Genomic DNA, 18,874 nt, shown 5'->3' on the forward strand with positions numbered 1-18,874 from the left:
ATCAAACTTGTTGTTTGAAAAAAATTGTTGTGTATTGCTTTGACCAAATAAAATGAAATAAATTATTTATCTCGTAGTAATTCACATCTTGCTGACGTTAGTTTCATATACCGAATATATGATTCCACAAATAAATGATAAGTTATTATGTCAAACCAAATTCTATAATTTATTGTTTTCATATAAATAAAATAAAGTATGAACTGAATGATTTCAAATTTATTGAATATATATATATATATATATATATATATATATATATATATATATATATATATATAGCTATTATTTAATATTTTCATTTGTCAAATAAGAAAAAATGATTTGAGGTGATGATGATGGTGGAGTGGTGTTTGAGGTGGTGGTGGAGTGGTGGTTGTGGTGGTGGAGTGGTGATAGAGTGGTGAAGGAGTGGTGGCGGTATGTTTGGTGGTGGTAGTATTTTAATTACATTACATTGCATATTTATAAACAAACATAAAAATAGAATGGTAATTACATTCTATAAATTTTCTCATTTACATTACCAAATATAGTAATAGAATCTTAATTACATTATATTACATTCCTTTATATTTTTCATTGCATTACATCTTTGATTATATTGCATTGCATTACATCCAACCAAACATAGCCTTAGAGTTTTTATTAATTATAAATTTGAGTCTCACTTGGAATAAATAGACATATGATCTAATCAATTAACCATAGTCCACATTTAATCCATTTTTAAGGTCCCAATTCCATTAATTGTACAAATGTCACATGTCCATAATTTGGATGGTAACATTTTTAATTAAATCCTTAATTGTACAAATGTCACATGTCCAGCTCTAAATGCATCTACTAGTACTTCCTTTATTCTCTATATGAACATATATGTTTCAATAGAAATGAATTTGTATGCTTTGTGTCACTACCTGTTATCTAAAAGTTTTCTCTCTTTTAGAAATGAATTTGTACTTCCTTTATGAATCTGTATGCTTTGTATCGCACGTTTACGAGGGGCTTGATTTGAGTCCCAGTCACAGTTCTCCAATATGGGTGCTTTGGCTTGACAGTTAGACAACCCTTCTAACAATTAATTAACTGTATACCTTTTGAGATATCTTCTGCTGTTGTTGTTACGTGACAAGGGTTAACCCAACTGATATTCATATATTTAATTTGTAGGGGGGCTAATTATTGATATGCTCATTGATGACTTTGTGCCCAGGTTGCTTCTTCTAAGCAAACAACTTTTAAGCTTAAACCCCACCAATCACCATACTACTTCAACAGCAGGGAATAGTTGAAATTTAGCTTCTCTTTCCTTGGTACAATCAATCAAAGCCAAAAGGCAACTAGCTTAGGCTTGCTTATTTAAATACTATAATAAGAGACTATAATATCAATTTTTTATTTTTTTATATTTCGGGATTGACAATTCATTACCAAATAATTTGTTTTTTTTTTTTTTTGCTAATTATTTATTAATTATGTATTTTGACTAAATAATTAAATCTCTCTAATTAAAGATCTGTAGACTATAATCTTGGTGTTGCAAGGTTTTGAATTGAATTTGAGATGGGATCTTGGTGGGTCCAATCCATTTAGAAAAGGGCTCTGACAATACTTTGGGTAATCTTAGAAAATATACCATTGTCAACAAGTTCAATTTAGCAAATGTATCATGTATATATAGGATTTAGATTCTCTAGGAAATGACATTCTTATTTCTTTTACTTTAAATTATATTATAATAAAATTTCTAAAAGTTATCCTCATGTCATGTTTTCACTATAAGTAAACTGCCCAATTTAGTCCTAGTATAGAATTATGTTTTCATTTCTATTTAATGTATTTTATTTTCATTTCTATTTTATGTTTTAATTTCTAATTCATTTTCAAGACAAATAAATTTAATATAGTTACTGTATTTAATTTAATGCAAGTTGAAATCTTTTCTTTAAATAACAATATCAGGAAAAATGAATTCAAATCGTGAATGGATGTATAGAAGGTTAACAGATGGTCTACCAAATAAGGTATCCTAGAATTTCTTAATTTTGCTTGGAATCTTGTGGAAGGTAGGGATGGTGATAATATAAGGTGTCCGTGTAATAGGAGGAGGTGTCGAAACCGGAACTTCGAAGACATGTATAGTTGAGAAACACATATTTAAACATGGTTTCGTACTAGGCTATTATGTTTGGACTATGCATGGGGAAGCTGAAGTTATGGCAAATGGGGACCAGCCAGAGGTGAGGGATCAAAGTATGAATGATTCATCAGGAAACGCTGGTGCATTTGACGAGCCTTCTACTGAATATCATAGAATGGTACATGATGCTGCTGGTCCCTCATTTAATCCCAATGATATGGAAGAAGCACCAAAGCCTAATGCCCAACAATTTTATAGTATGTTGAGTTCTGCAAATGAAGCAGTATGGCATGGTTGTGAAAGTCATTCTAAGCTGTCAGCTGTTGCGCCTATGTTGCACATAAAGTCAGAACATCACCTCCGAAAGATGTTTTGATGACATGTGTCAATTAATGAAAGAGTTGATGCCAAGGGATAATGTTATGACACAAAATTTCTACCAAACAAAGAAGCTAGTTCAAGGTCTAAACATGCCTGTTCAAAAGATTCATAGTTGTGACAACGGGTGTATGATTTATTTGGTTGAAGACAGTGAGTTGACTTATTGTAAGTTCTCTAATCAACCACGATATAAGCCAACGACACATCCTTCTGCTAATCAGAAATCTCTTGTTCCTTACAAACAGATGTATTAGTTCCCCATCACTCATAGGCTAATGATTGTATGCATCTAAAGCCACTGCAGAGCATATGAGATGGCACGCTGAGCATACAACTGAGGAAGGTGTAATGCATCATTGTTCAGACTCAAAGTGTGGTTACCACAGCCACAACAAAAGCCACAGTCACAGCCACAGCCATAACAACCGCCACAGTCATAGCCACTGCAGCAGCAATTGCCACAACTCCACCACCACAGTTAACAATAGCAACTAACTCAGGCCCATTCGGTCCTAGACCAGCCACAAGTACACCATTAGGAGGTATTGGATCCTCAACTGCCTACACTACAACTAATGGTAATTGAAAAGTCCTTCGACTTGTAGGGAACAAGTAAGAATATTCTTTTAAAGAACTCTATTATATATATCTATTTTCGTTATGCAAATTGAAGGTTTGTTAGGAACATAAAACTATTGATTGCTTCTTACTTGTTTCAGTTTGGAGCTATATAACTTTGTCACCATGATCACTCAATCTTTCATAAAGAAATTGGATCCAGCGGGTTATGAATGGAAGTTTGTGCCTACAGAAACGAAGGACAAATACTGACAAGAGTTTGTGCCTACAGCGGGTTATGAATGGAAGTGTTGTACTATATTCTTTTCCTCCCCTTAGACTATATTTTCATCAACATATTATATGACTTTAACTCAATAATAAACTACGTATATAATCTGAATTTTTTTTAACTAGACATATCATCCCATGACTGTGTTTTGATTTTTCTTACTTTGCTTTGGCTTATAGAATTTAATGACTAGCTTGATAAATGTGTCCATTTTATGTGTTTTTTTGTGCTTTATGGCCTTAGAAACATTTTGTGTGAGATGAGGAGATTGATGCATTTGTAAAAAAATCTGGAGTAAGAAGGCTGTAGAACGCTATAGGGGCATGCTTGGTACATGGCGAAAGAAAAAGCCTAAATACATCCCTAATGATATTTGGAATAGCGGGAAGCCTCATTGGGAGACTCTTGAATTTAAAATAAAGTCTGAAAGTGTTCAAAGAGTTGCCTTACCGAAATTGGTAGCCCAGGGTCTGGTCCTTCACGACATACAGGAGGCTCTATTCCTCGTATAGTACATGCAAAACGTTTGGTATATTCTTTTTTTCTATAAAAATTAAATTTAATGATAAGTTATCTAGTTTGCTCAAATGAAAGTACTACCCTAATCGTGGTGCTTTAATATGGGGAAATTATAATATTGTCCCTATATTTTGTCAAAATTAATTAATTTTCTCTCTATTTTTTTTTAATACACTACTTTAAATTTAAAAATTTAAGGATAAATCAATGTGTTTACCAAATAAATCCTTCAGATTTAATATAGTGATACTAGAAAAATATTTGTCTACACCTGGCATATGAGCGGTCCAATATACCAAGCTAATCAAAAAATGATTTCTTAAAAAAATATTACTATTTTTCTTAATGTATGATCAGAAATACTTTATTTGAGCCAAAAGACTTTGTAATTGATTTGGTATATAAATGGGTCATACACCGAGTTCATGTATGCCTTTTTCATGATATTACCTAGTTTCTCATTTAGTATGAGTTAATGTTTAGTCTCTCACTTAATTGTGAAAATAATATTATTTTAGAAGAATGATTAAATAATTTAATAGAGTTAAACTTCAGAGATCAATCCAAAATTGAGTCTTTTTGGTTTTTAATCATTTAGTATGCAATCCATATTCATATCTCTTTCCATAAGTGCTTAAAGGAATTCTATATCTAGGGCTCGATTTTGATATCTTTAATTAAGGGAAAAGGGATCCTTATCGGATATCCCATTTCACCTCTCGAGAATAATCAACACTTAAATTTAATGAACAATCTTTATAAAATTGGAATTTAATTTAGGGAAAATTATTATTTAGTCCCTCAGGTTTTACATAATTATCTAAGTAATCCCCGACGTTTAATGTAATATATAACTAGTCCCCGACATTTTACTCCGTCTAATTAAAAGGTCCTTCCGTCCAAAAACTTGGTGTTTTGCCGTTAATTGAAGACTAAAATACTAAAACACCCCTCCCTTGCTGACATGGACCAGTATGACCTTCCAAGCGAGGGAAACGAAAAGTCAGACTGCTATTCTCTCAACGATTGCTCTCTCACGCAAAAAACGTCTTCATCTCCAATGCAAGTGTTGAAGAATTTTTGAAGAAAATGATGTTTGTTGACGAAACGAAATGAGTGGTCGTAGCATGTAGTGCTTCGTTTGCGTGGAATCACAATCTTGAAGCTTCGTTTTGAGGTAAATACCAGTAACTGAGACCCACTTCAGTTTTTGCTTAAAAAAATTGAAAATCAATATTATTGAGGATGTTTATGATGATGATTTTTGGTATATTGAAATGCTTAAGAATCGTTATGAGTTCTTTTGTGTATAATGATAATGTATTTAGGGTTGTTGCAGACGGTAATGCTTTTTTTTGTAACACATTTGTTAAATTACAATGTAGGAAAGCTTGAATTTGATGGCTTTGCCTGAAATTTACACTATTGGGGTGATATATGAAGGGGATACAGTGTATTTGTATGATGCACAACTTGACAGAATGAGTTACATTGTTCTCTTACAAAACGTATGCAAAGTTCACAAGATAAAAGATGGGAATGTGGATATTACATGTTCTGAAAATTATAGAATAGAGAACGATGCAGACATGACTTTAATGTTTGAAAGATTCAAGGACACTGATTATATTGAACTGAATTTGGTTAGGAAGCAAGGTGAACCGAGTGTTGTTATGCCAAATGTGTTCCACAATCAGGTGGCAGATAATATGGGTTTACATCATGAAAATTTGCAGCCTAATAGGGAAGTTCCAGGCAATGGTGTTGGGGAGGCAGAAAGTAATATTGGGTCACAAACTGAGATAAGTGGGGATGTTGGAGATGTGATCATTATTGAGCAAGAAAATGTAGGTGGTGGGATTGGAAATACAGAGGGTACAGGTAGTGGTAAGGGGAAGGGGGCAGAAATGTTGATAGGATCACAGATGTGGGATATTGTGCTGGCTGACGACACTGGGTATTCAGGCTATGTAAACGAGTTAGGCAGGGGCAAAGGGAGGGGGAGAGGGCGATGTAGAGGCAGGGCAAATGTTCATGAGGCAAATGTGAATAGGGACAATAGGAAGGGGAAAAGAGCAATTGCAGTTGGAGCCTCTTACAGCTTTAGAGATAGGGTACAACAACAACAACAACCATTGGAGGGGGAGGGGGGAGAAATAGAAACTGTTGTTGATAGCCAATCCACAGATGATGACTATGTCTTTTCTGATACTGAAGATGAGAGTAGTGAATCTGAAACACCTGAAGGAATGGAAACAGATCCAAAAGAGGAAGTTGACTTCAATAATGATGTTGATGCTGGTCTCAGTGATGTTGATGCTGACAAGGAACAATCAACTGCAAGTAGTGACATGGAGGTTGATGCACCAAGAAGGAGAAGAGCTAAAAAGAAAACACGTGATCCTTGGAAGAAAATATATGACAATATATTTGAAACACCAGTTGAAGGTGATATTGAATTCAGAGTTGGGCATGCATTCTTAAGTGTTGATAGTTGTAGGGAAGCTTTAAGGGATTATGCTGTTAGGGGAGGGTTCATAATAAGGATGGTCAAGAATGATAGTAGAAGAGTGACAGCAAAATGTAAGGGGGAGGGCTGCACATTTAGGTTCCATGCTAGTGTGGCTCCAGACTTAGTTTTGTAGTAAAAACCCTACAACCTGAGCATACATGCACGAGGCCATTAAACAACAAGAATCCAAATGCAACAACAAAGTGGGTGAAGAAGAAACTGGAATCTCAATTGGCTGCTGATCCAAGAATGAGCTATGCTTTAATGCAAGTTGAGTTGAAGGGAAAATGGGTCATTGAGACTGAATATTGGCAGCTTCATAAGGCAAGGACAGCTGCTAGAGAGCAAGTTGTAGGTTCACACGTTGAGAGCTACAATAAGTTGCATGAATACATTGCACAACTTCAAATGTCAAACCTTGGAACTTTTATAAAATTTGAATCAATGCCAAGGAACAATTTGGATGAGCCACTTGTCTTTAGCTCCATTTTCATATGTTTTGAAGCAATGAAAGTGGGATTTTTGAAGGGATGTAGGCCTCTCATTGGATTGAATGGATGCTTCCTGAAGGGCCCTTTTGGGGGATGTTTACTAAGTGCTGTTACACTAGATGGGAATAAGGGGGTGTTCCCACTAGCTTTTGCAATTGTTCAAAATGAATGCACTGCAACATGGACCTTCTTCCTTGACTGTCTTAGACAATGCATTGGACCGGGATGTGATTCACAGCCATGGACATTCATTTCAGACAGACAAAAGGTAACTTCCTCCAAAGTATTTCATAATTCACTTTCAACTTTTTAGCTAATGATGTTGAATTCTTTTTGAACATAGGGATTGCTTGAGGCTGTGAGGACACAGTTTGAAGGTTCAATCCACAGATATTGTTGTCAACATTTATTAATGAACTTCAAGAAGCACTTTCCAGGGGTGATGTTGAGGAAGGAATTTTGGATGGCAGCTAAGTCTAGCCATAGTTATGCATTTAAGCAGCATATGAAGAATGTTGAGGCTAAGAATGAGGGAAGGGCTACAAAATGGTTACTGGATATTCCTCTTTCACATTGGACTAGACATGCCTTTCATCCAGCAGCTAAAAGCGTTGATGTGACAAATAACATGACAGAGAGTTTCAACAGCTGGCTTGGAAACTTGGGGAACAAACCAATTGTTGAGCTAATAGACTCTATTAGGCAGAAATGTATGGTTAGGCTTCATAAAAGGTTTGCAATGGCTACTGCTTGGGAAGGGAGAGTAACTCCAAAATGCAAGAGTGCATTGAACAGATTGATAAAAGAATCTAGACAATGCAAGATACTACCAAGTAACAATAATGAGTTTGAGGTGAGAGAGGGGCCTGTGGCTTTTGCTATTAACATTGGGAAAAGGACATGCACCTGCAATTATTGGGACATTTCAGGTCTTCCATGTAAGCATGCTTGCATTGCACTTGGATACATGAGACTCAATCTTGAAGACTTTTGTCATGAGTATTTCACAGTAGAGAAGTATATAAAGGCCTACAAAGGAGTCATTCATCCAATTCCAAATTACAACATCCCACCACAAACTGAATTTTCAGTCCTAAAGCCTCCAAATGTTAAAAGGAAGCCTGGCAGACCAAAAGAAAGGAGAATACTTCAAGAGGAAGAAGCTCATCCAAGCACAGCTAAAAGATCTTGCACAGTTAGGTGTGTGGCATGCAAGCAACTAGGCCATAATAAAAGAACATGCGAGCAAGCCCCACCAACCATATCTCAGGTCAGATTCACTTTTGCAATCTAAATACTTACTATGTTGTTTTATAGTATGTTGTTTTTAATTTACGCACCATTTGTTTTATTAGAGGAACAAACAACTTGTGCAAAGAGGAGGAAAAAAATCATCTGGATCTGCTGCTATTATGGAAAGAGGTGCTGCTGCTACTATGGGAAGAGGTGTTATTGGTTCCAGAGGGAGAGGTGTTGCTGCAATAAGAGAGAGAGGTGCTTCTGGTTTGAGAGGGAGAGGAGCTCCTTTGTCTTGAATAGACATTTTTTTGTTCTGTGTTAATATGTTGTAGACTTGGTTTTTTTTTTTCAAATGTTGAAGATGGTTTTTTGTGGACTCATACGATGCAGATGTTCTTTTGGGTTGTTGAGGTATTGCAGATGGTATTTTGGGCTTCACATGTTGCAGTATGGATATCCTGCTATGTGCATTTTGTGGGAATAGGTGCCACTGCTGGGAACAGGTGCCGTTGCTGAGAATAGATTCCACAGTTAGGGAGAATAAGGAATCTTTTGATTTTCTAGCAAGCACAGGAACAAATGTGTAACTTTTTTTTTCCATTGTCATTATGTCTGTCTTTTTCTTGACAGCAAACACGCAAGTGTGGACCAAGTTTGATTTGAGTAGGGTTTTTGTGATGCACATTATATAAATATGTTGTTTTTGTCTTTTGTGAATTGGAAACATTTGACTAATGACAATGGAACTATTTGTAACCACTCTTCTGCATGGGAGCCAAGTTTGAATACATATTTTTTTGTTGTAATGCACATTATGTAAACATGTTTTTTTCTTTTGTCTTTTTTGTATTGGAAATATTTACAACTAGAAAAATATTCTATATTATTTTTGCTTTGCAATTGTTATACTTAACACCAAACGACTTTGGAGTTAATAAGTACACATTTTATTGCAGAAAGTATATTACATTCAAATCATCTTCAAATTGGCTGTGCCCAGCTGAGTTACTAACATTCAACAACTAACCCACCACATTAACATATCCAACTACAAAAACTAATCAAACTACCCTAAATACAAAAAAAAAAAAAAAAAAAAAAAAAAAAAAAAAATTACAATCCTCTGTTACCCTTGTAGAGCAACATTACAAGTAAGGTGAAAAGCATCATGATAGCCATCAAGCATATGAAAATCAACTTCTTCAAGCTACCAATCTCCGACTCCAAGCACTCCCTTTTTCCTCCAATCGTCACAATCTCACTGTACATTTTCATCATCTCCCTCTTCAGATACAACATCTCTTCCTTCAATTCAAACAAGTCAGTAGCTACACTTCTTTGCCTTACTTCCAAATCGCTTCCTTGAGATCGATCTGATGAATCTATAGCTTTACACCATCCAAAGAACGACCCGCATGCATTTTCAATACAGTAATAATACAGTCGATTTTTGTTTTTTTGTGTCTTTGAGATCCTAATGCCTGCTTTTTTCCCACACTTGCAATACATATTCACATACCTTCCTTCCCATGCTCCATTGGCTACGCTTGAAGAAGACATGTAGGCTATCTTTCTCCAGTTACCTGCAAATGAAATGAAGAGGAGCTTTTGTGTTTTCCCCTTTTTGTTCCTTTCTTTGCGTTTTGTAAGAATAAAATATGGTCAAACCTCCTTTATTTTCATGCACAGTTCAGTAAGGGCATAATGTGTCATTATAAAATGTGTCTCTTTGTTTTTAACTGATTTTAATGGCAAAACATCAAGTTTTTGGACGGAAGGACTTTTTAATTAGACAGAGTAAAATGTCGGGGACTAGTTATATATTACATTAAATGTCGGGGATTACTTAAATAATTATGTAAAACCTGAGGGACTAAATAATAATTTTCCCTTTAATTTATAAAATTAATATTGTCCCATTGTACACTTCCTTCCATCCAAAAATTTAACTTTTTCCTTTAAGTTTTCATTTTCTATGAAATTTAAATAAATTAAAAAATAAACTGGACACCTTCAAATTTGGTACCATTAAAGAGGCCTTACATAGAGGGACCTGGGCCATTAATTATGATTGGATAGGCAAAGAGATACCTTCAAATTTCAGACCATTTTTTTTTTCTTATTATTTTGCAAACAAATACTAGTATGTTTTGAGCCCCACACATATTATTTCAATTTTTTTGTAATAAGGCATTTAGGTAATCGTTACAAAATTCCAATGAAATGGATTTGTAAAATTCTGTAGAATTATACATATATGGTTTCAAAATAGAATATATCCGCTATAACCATTGGCTTTATTTTAGCATTTGACAAATATAATGACTTTTTTATATTAAGATACAGTTTAATGGTGAGTGCATGTACGATTTTATTCTAATTACTTCCTGAATACTCAAATGAAAAAAAGAAAAAGCAAATGTAATGATTTTTAAATGATAAGAGAGAAAGGGTGCATATATGGCAATTTGTGCTATAGATATATATGGCAATTTGTGCTATAGACATATATGTACATAGATTGAGAACACTATGTATATGTTCTGATTCCAAAAGAAAAAGAATATAGAAGGAAAAGAAATTATTGTTGAAAGTTGAAACATGGGATCTTCTAGATTCCAATTTAGAAAAGCTTTCTTCAAATTATGCTATGCTCTCTTCCACCAATTATGTCCACCACATTGTTCCTTCTTCACCTCTTTCATCTTCTTTCCTTTTCCCCCTTTTTCTCAAAGAGAGTGATCTTTCATATTAAGCAGAGTAAGGTCAAAGACTCCTTGTGTAGGTCATGCAATTACACATGTAAGAGTTACAAATATAAATGAGCTCTGACCTTCACAATATTGCAATTCTATGTTTCAAATTTGAGTGCAATTTTCTTCTCTTATTCAATCAAATTTTCATTAAAAAAAAAAAAAAAGGACCGAAAGTGCGGTCCACTTGTAGTCATTTTCTTTAATAATATACACCAAATTCAATCACATTCTCGAAAATGAATAAAATAATAATAAGTATTTTCCATTTCATATATTTATTTGCATCTATTTATAGAGAAAAAACTTAATTAAAAATTCTTTATTTAATATTAAAAAAGTTTTTATGAGCTTAATAATTTTCAAAAGAAAAGAACAGATGATATAGCAAAGAAAAAAGTCATTGAATCATTTTGTCCATGAATGATCTTTGTTTTATATTCTTTAGTCGTATCTTTCTAAATATAATAAAACCAATCACATAGGTCTTTCTAATGTTCATAATGATCCATCATACATAATAATCATATTAAATGTATTTAAATATTATCTAATATAAATATATATTAATTATTGGTCTCATGTGTTAAAAATAAAATTTTAACTATTAAAATTTCATTTTTGATATTTTTCAATATCAATTTATGAATAAAAAAATTTTATTCATATATCAAATCTTATTAAAGCTAATTTTAGAATTTATAAAATTGTTTCGTAAATCAATTTTACTAATTCTAACCATATTAGAATTACTAAACAATTTAATTTACTCCCTAATCCAATTAGGAATAAGTTCACAAAATGATTTTATTACAAATTAAACTCTTTTAATTTTTATTTAAAAAAATTAGAAAATACTCTAAAATATATATTTTAAAACTGAAAATTAATTTTAATAACCTGATAATTTAATTAATTCCAAATTAATTAAAATATCCAATTAAAACTAATTTCAGGACTTAATTGAAGCAAATTCAAACAATTTCGGACCCAGGTGAAATCTGGCAACCTTAAGGGACCAAAACACAATTGTGCTGTCATCTTCTAAAAATCAGATCGTGGTTTCAAATGAAAACCGTCGCCGCCGCAGCATCAACGCTTCAGCCATGGCCGGGGACTTCGACGATGCTATGTCGGCCAGAGACAGTGCCTCGGTGGTCGGAACACCGTGGTCCTTCTCTGCCTTGGCTGAGAAGGCGCTGCTTCACCGGAAAAACGGGGTTTCAAATTTTGTTTTTTTAAAAAATTAAAACGAAACAGAGAGAAGCTGCCGTTCCGCACCAGAGCACTTGCAGGGAAGCGGCGCGGGTCCAAGCGAGCCAGACGCAGCCCTGCCGCCAGCGGCTCTCGGTGGCAGGCGGTCTGGCTACGGCGACGACATAAACATCAGTGTTCTTCCATAAAATTTTCCTTTTTCAATTTCTTTTTTTTAATTAAATCAAAATAAATTGAAAACAAATCTGTGAAAATTTTAAAGAACACCAGATTTAATTTTATCAAATATCAAATCTCAGCACATGAATTAATTCGAAATTAATATCAATAATTAACATTCTTTTTTTCTTTTTTTTTTTTTTTACACCTTCAACTTTTAAACGATTGCTCTGATATCACTATTGAGTTTCAATATCAATAATACGTAGCGAAATAATATAATTATAATAAAATAATTATACTAATAAGGATCCGTTTAAACGATTAAAACGTTAAAAATTATTTAGAAGAATACCTCTTTTGCAAATTCTTCGAAACATCAATCTACGCAGTTAGGTTGTTGCAAACCACAAGCCGTCCAAGTGTCCGGCCTCTAGTAGTATCCACACGAATGGACAATCGAAAAACTCTAAAATTGTTTTAGAGGTTTGAGAGGTTAGAGTGTATGATGATGTTAGCTATCTTACGCTCTATGTTAGCTATAAGCAACAACTATCATTTTAGACTGTCTCTTAAATCTTATATATGAAAACCTTAGGTCATAAATAAATTAATTATAATATTTATTCAAACATTTTAAATAAATAAATTATAATTAAGATATATATGTGTCTATTTATTTATTTAAATAATTTAAATAAATAAATTATAATACATATAGCAATACGATTTTCAATTTAATCAATTATATTTATTTATTTAACTATTTAAAGAAATAAATCATAATTAAAATATTACGTTTATTTAATCTAAAATTTATCTTAATAAATTTTAGACATAAATCAATTAAGTCAATACTTAATAATTTAGGTCAAATTGTAATTAAATATAAATTATAATTTTGCCGTTAATATCCCAAAACTAATTTGTAATCAAGTCATATTTGATTAGATTTCTCATTTTCACTTTCTTATATCCATTCTTATATGTGTGACATTCTATGTTCCAAATATATTGACAATAAATATAAATTAAATTATTTAATATTTAAAGGTCAAGTACATTGTTTAGGAACAGGTCAAGACTACCTAAATATTTGAAAAGTCAAAGTGGTTTGACTTAACCTTTCAGTGCATGATTTATCAGTGTAATTAATATACTTTCATCATTAATGTTCTAATTTAGTAATTAGACATGGAGTATGTCTGCTTTACTAAATCATGTTAATTCTCTTAACCTTAGCCATTGATCATTTGAATGAAATTTCAAATTTAATTTGCTAATTTCATTTTATCTTTGCGCAAAGATTTATTAATCAATACTAGCAGAGAACAATTAGAACATTTTTCCTGATTTACCTAGGGTGATGAATCCTCTCTTAATTACACAAGTATCTCCATACGGTTCCTACTATGTCCAAAAAAATCATTGCTTATTATTCATGAATGACTAATATGAATGAAGAATCAAAACATAGTTATCTCCATACAAGATAGCTTAGTAATTTCAAGTCAAAAGAGTTACACAATCATTATTTGATTATTGCATAGACACAGGTAACTTTCCATACGGAATTTTCATGTAGGTCAATTCAGTAGACTTGTTTAAATAACAAGCACCTACATATTAGTTCTAGTTATCACATATATCTCAACTTATGAGAACAGCTGCTTTCTTAAGGAAAGAACATAATATGTATCAGTCTCAACAACTCTAATCATCGTATAATAATGAAAGATCATTGACCAGAAATATTTAAAGACATTGCTTTAATGCAATTATAAAACTCTTAATTATAACCACATTATAATATATTTCACAAAGCAGTATTGTCTCATGGACTTTATCCTTTACCAAGATTCAACCAATAAAATATAAATGATAAATAAATGCATTTTATTAATAATAAAATATTTATTACATGAAATATTATATCTAAAATATAACCAATTGAATTGGCTATAGGGCATATAATGAACAATTTTAGACTTGTTCTTTCTTGTGGCGGAGTTCTCTCTCTTCAATCTGATCCATCTCCATCAACTTTCCTTCACTTTTCAAAATTATTTTTGTTCTTTTCCTTTTTAATTATTAATTTTCTTAGTCTTTAATTAATACCTGATCAAATTTTCTTCTTTTATTATTAACTATTACAATTGAAGTAATATTAAATGGAAACCAGAAAAAAAAAAAAATCAATGGAAGCAAAATAGGAAAATCAAAAGAAGAAAAGGAAACAAAATCAATGCAATTAAAAAAGGAAACCTAGAAATAGAAGCCACACATCAAGTAAAGAGATTTGAATAGATGAAATAATTTTCTTTCTTCTTCCATTCATTTCTCAATAACAAAAAAACAAACAAAAAGAAATAAGATTATGACAAGCTTCATCTCTTTTAATCTCAAGCCTCTAAGCTCTATTTGTGAAGTTTCAGAGAAAAGAAGAAACTGAATTTGGTTAGCTATATATCACACAAAAAGAATAATTACACTGATTTTTATTTACAGCTATATATCACACAAATTATAAGCTACTGCTAACTAATTTGCTTAGCTGTGCAATTGGTTGCAACAAACTAATTTCCTCCAACTGACTTTGGTGCCCTTTTTCCTTTTTGATTGTTGACTTGGTTTATCATCTAATGTCCCCCCCTCCCCGCGCAAGAGTAGATATTAACTAGTCCCAGCTTGGAAATTAGAGTATTAAAGGGAAGAGCAGGAAGAGGTTTGGTGCACACATCTGCAAGTTGATCTGCAGATTTGAGAGGGAGCAACTTTAGTAAACCAGATTGCACCTTTTCTCTTATTATATGCCAGTCAATTTTGATATGCTTAGTGCACTCATGGAATGTAGGATTTGTTGCTATTTGAAGGGCAGATCTATTATCACAGTAAAGCAAGGAAGGAGAAGGGTGTAACACATGCATATCAGCTAACAAATAGAGCATCCATTGCAATTCACATGTAGTTGTAGCTAAAGCTCTATACTCAGCCTTTGAAGAGGACTTAGAAACTGTGGATTGCTTCTTTGCTTTCCATGAAATTAGAGAAGAACCAATAAAAATCAGATAATCAGTAATTGATTTTCTGGTATCGATGCAACCGGCCTAATCAGAATCACTAAAGCCCTTTAATTGTATAATATAGCTTGAAGAAAAAAATAATCCTACCCCTAGAGATCCCTTAAGGTATTGCAATACCCTATGTGCAGCCAACAAAATGAATAGAAATAGGAGAATCTAAAAGTTGGCTGAGTTGCTGTATTGCAAAGGAGATATCTGGTCTGGTGGAGGTCAGGTAAAGTAACCTGCCAATGAGTCTTCTGTACTGAGGAATATTAGATGAAGGAGAGCCAGCAGTAGTTTAAGTTTGGAATCCATGGGGGGGTTTTTGCAGGCTTGAAATCCAAAAAACCTGTGTTTGAGAGAATATCCAAGGTGTATTTTCTTTGATTAAGAATAAGACTATTAGGGGATCAAGCCACCTCAAGACCAAGAAAAAATTTAAGTTCTCCTAAATCTTTGATCTTGAAAGTAGTATCTAAAAAATGCTTGATTTTGTTAATTTCAATTAAATCTGCTCTAACCATGATGATATCATCTACATACACTAAAAGTAGTGTGACAGAAGTAGATGTCTTCTTAAAAAATAAAGAGCAATCATATTGAGAATGTTTATAACCCAAAGACTCCAATGCAGTATAGAGATTTGAAAACCATTGCCTACCAGCCATAAAGTGACTTATTAAGTAGACATACTTGGTTGGGTTTTGTTGAGAATCTGGGCCCTAGGAGCAAATTAATCAAATCAAATTCAATTATATATTTAATATTGGGCTTATAATGAGTTGGACTTACCTTTAACACAAAATGGCCTAATCCATTTTATATATGCCCTTTTTAGTTAGTTGTATTTATCCGATGTGGGATTACCCACATACTCCAACACTCCCCCCTCAAGTGGGACTACCCACTTGACAAGCATACGATGGCCCAACACATGGGTCTATCAGGGTACGAACCAACACGGGAACTTCCTTCATGTAGGTTCGGGTCCCAGGCTCTGATACCATGTTGAGAATCTGGGCCCTAGGAGCAAATTAATCAAATCAAATTCAATTATATATTTAATATTGGGCTTATAATGAATTGAGCTTACCTTTAATACAAAATAGCATAAGCCATTTTGGTTGGTTCATCCTTCACATTATATGCCCTTTTTAGTTAGTTGTATTTATCCGATGTGGGATTACCCACATACTCCAACAGGTTTAGAAGTAAGACCTTGAGGCAATTCCATATACACCTCCTCATGTAAATCACCATGAAAGAATGCATTATTAACATCTAATTGGTGTAAATACTAAGAATTAGATGAGGCTAAGGCCAAAAGGAGTCTTAACGTAGTGATTTTTGCAACCTATTCCCTCAGTTTGTGTATACCTTTGGCAACTAATCTTGCCTTATAGCGTTCAATTGACCCATCAGCCTTTCTTTTGATCTTGAATATCCACTTACAATCAATTGGTTGTTTCCCTTGAGGCAAATCTGTCACAGTCCAGGTATTATTTTGTTTAAGAGCCAAAAGTTCAGTTTTCATTGCTTCTCTCCAATAATCAAACTTAACTGCTTGTTTATATGTTGTCCGTTCTTTATCAATGGTAATATTCAAAATATATGCCAAATAGTGAGGGGTCAGTTTAGAATAAGAGATGGTAGAAGATAAAGGATAAGAAATTCATTTTGATTGCTTGAAGGACTGAGAGGAATCTGCAACAGAGGAGAGACTACAATGATAATCCTGTAGGTAAGTTGGAAGTCTTCTGGTTCTATTTGATTGCCTAAGAACAGGTAAAATAGAAGTGGAGGGAGTAGGTGGAGGATTGATGGGAATGATTAGTGGAGGTGAAGCATTAGGATTAGGATAAGAAAGATCTAAATCTGGTATAGTAAAGTTAGTAGGCAAAGAAACAGATGCAGGAAAATTTGAAGAATGCAATGGAAAAATGGTCTTATAAAATGAAACATTTCTTAAAATGAAAATGGTGCGGGTTTGAAGGTCAAGAAGTAAAAAACATTTGGTACCAGGTTTGAATTCTAAGAAAATACATTTTCTTGCTCTAGGGTCCAATTTAGATCTGTTTGTAGTCTATTGATCAAATAAACAACATGTATAACAGTATAAGACCAATATATTTTGGACAGGTTAGACTGGAATAGCAAAGCCCTTGCCACATTCAAAATATTTGGTGTTTGTGCTTCACAATGCCATTTTGTTGTGGAGTAGCAACACATGAGGTTTAGTGATTGGTGCCTTTTGAAGCATAAAATTCAGGCATATAAAACTCATAGCCATTATCACTCCTAACAATTTTGATTGTAGTGTTAAATTACGTCTCAACTAAATGGAAAAAGATTTGAAGAGATGATCTAGCTTGAGATTTAGTTTGTAAAAGATACAACCATGTATGTTTAGTGCAATCATCTACTATAGTTAATAAATATTTGTGATTGTAAATGAAAGGAGTAGAAAAAGGCCCCCATATATCAACTTGTATAAGATCAAAAGCATCAGTAGAAACTGAGTTGCTTACAGGAAATGGCAAAGCCTTTTGTTTTGCAAAGTGACAAACATCACAACATTCATTTGCTTTGTATGAAATATTAGAATCTAAGCTCTGTAAAGCTTTTATTCTAGCAAGAGAAGGATGGCCTAATCTGAAGTGCTAAAGGTCAAAAGATGAATTTGTTATTGCTGTCATTAGTTTGGAAGAGAAAGTGGTTGTTGCTTATTGGGGTGAGCAGGATTAAGCACATATAGTCCCTCTTTTACTTCAGTATACCAATCAGTCTCCAAGTGTTCCGGTTCTGTATATGACAATGTTAAGCATAAAAGGAGAAACAACAAAAGAGAACTTTGATAAGTTTAGAAACAGAAAATAAGTTAAAGGTATGTAAAGGACATCATGAAGAATTGAAAATTCTGATATACTGATAGTACTAGAAATTAAAGCTTGCACTCTAGTTCCATTAGGTAAGATGAAAAGTATTGGTTTTATATGGCGATAAGTAATGAAAAGTTTAAGATTCAAGTTAATGTGGTCAGTGGCACTTGTGTCAACGACCCACTGATCCACAACAGCACAATAAGCAAGAACAAAATGATTACTTGATATGTTCTCTGGTGCAGTAAAAGAAACCATATTAGTGATTGAATGTTTGTTGGTCACTGATTTAATTAGCTTTACTGAGTTGGTAAGGCCAAGCTCTCACATGAATTGTTTGCAGCAAGTTAAGTAAATGGCTATACTGATCTGAGGTCAATGCCACATTTGTGCTCAATCCCAAGGCTTCTTGATTTGCAAAACTCACTGAATAGCCATTGTCTCGAGATACAGAGGAGAAATCTGCTTTATTAGTAACATTATTCGCAGAGTAGTCTCGTGCTTCTTGTAACAGGTATCAATTGTGTGTCTAGATTGACCGCAGTAGGTGCAAAACCTTTTATCAACAGTAGATCCTTTGTAATTAAACCTTTGGAAAGATTGTTTTGGCTTAGGAAAGCTTTTAGCATCAGTAAGAAATCTCTTGTTTACAAATGCTTTGGCTTCTG

At 33.3% G+C, this 18,874-nt stretch overlaps 1 protein-coding gene and 1 long non-coding RNA gene across 2 annotated transcripts; both read left to right on the forward strand.

Moving 5' to 3' along the window:
* Positions 1–1,879: 1,879 nt before the first annotated feature.
* Positions 1,880–3,479, forward strand: LOC149494368 (uncharacterized). The gene is made up of 2 exons (XR_016322210.1): positions 1,880–3,136; positions 3,244–3,479. It is a non-coding gene; the product is annotated as an uncharacterized LOC149494368 (long non-coding RNA).
* A 3,175-nt stretch (positions 3,480–6,654) lies between these two features.
* On the forward strand, positions 6,655–8,431 carry LOC149494369 (uncharacterized). The gene is made up of 3 exons (XM_089725478.1): positions 6,655–7,164; positions 7,240–8,166; positions 8,252–8,431. Exons 1-3 carry the CDS (start codon positions 6,655–6,657, stop codon positions 8,429–8,431), a joined length of 1,617 nt encoding a protein of 538 aa, XP_089581604.1.
* The last annotated feature ends 10,443 nt before the right edge of the window (positions 8,432–18,874 follow it).

The sequence above is a fragment of the Jatropha curcas genome, chromosome 8 (genome assembly GCF_041381405.1).
Source record: "Jatropha curcas cultivar XTBG-Jc1 chromosome 8, XTBG_Jcur_1.0, whole genome shotgun sequence".
Taxonomy (NCBI): Eukaryota; Viridiplantae; Streptophyta; class Magnoliopsida; order Malpighiales; family Euphorbiaceae; genus Jatropha; species Jatropha curcas.

Coding starts and splice junctions, on each gene's coding strand:
- LOC149494369 (XM_089725478.1), top strand. CDS start 6,655: ATGAGCTATGCTTTAATGCAAGTTGAGTTGAAGGGAAAATGGGTCATT. Junction 7,165..7,239: donor TCATTTCAGACAGACAAAAG/GTAACTTCCTCC, acceptor TTTTGAACATAG/GGATTGCTTGAGGCTGTGAG. Junction 8,167..8,251: donor CCCCACCAACCATATCTCAG/GTCAGATTCACT, acceptor TTGTTTTATTAG/AGGAACAAACAACTTGTGCA.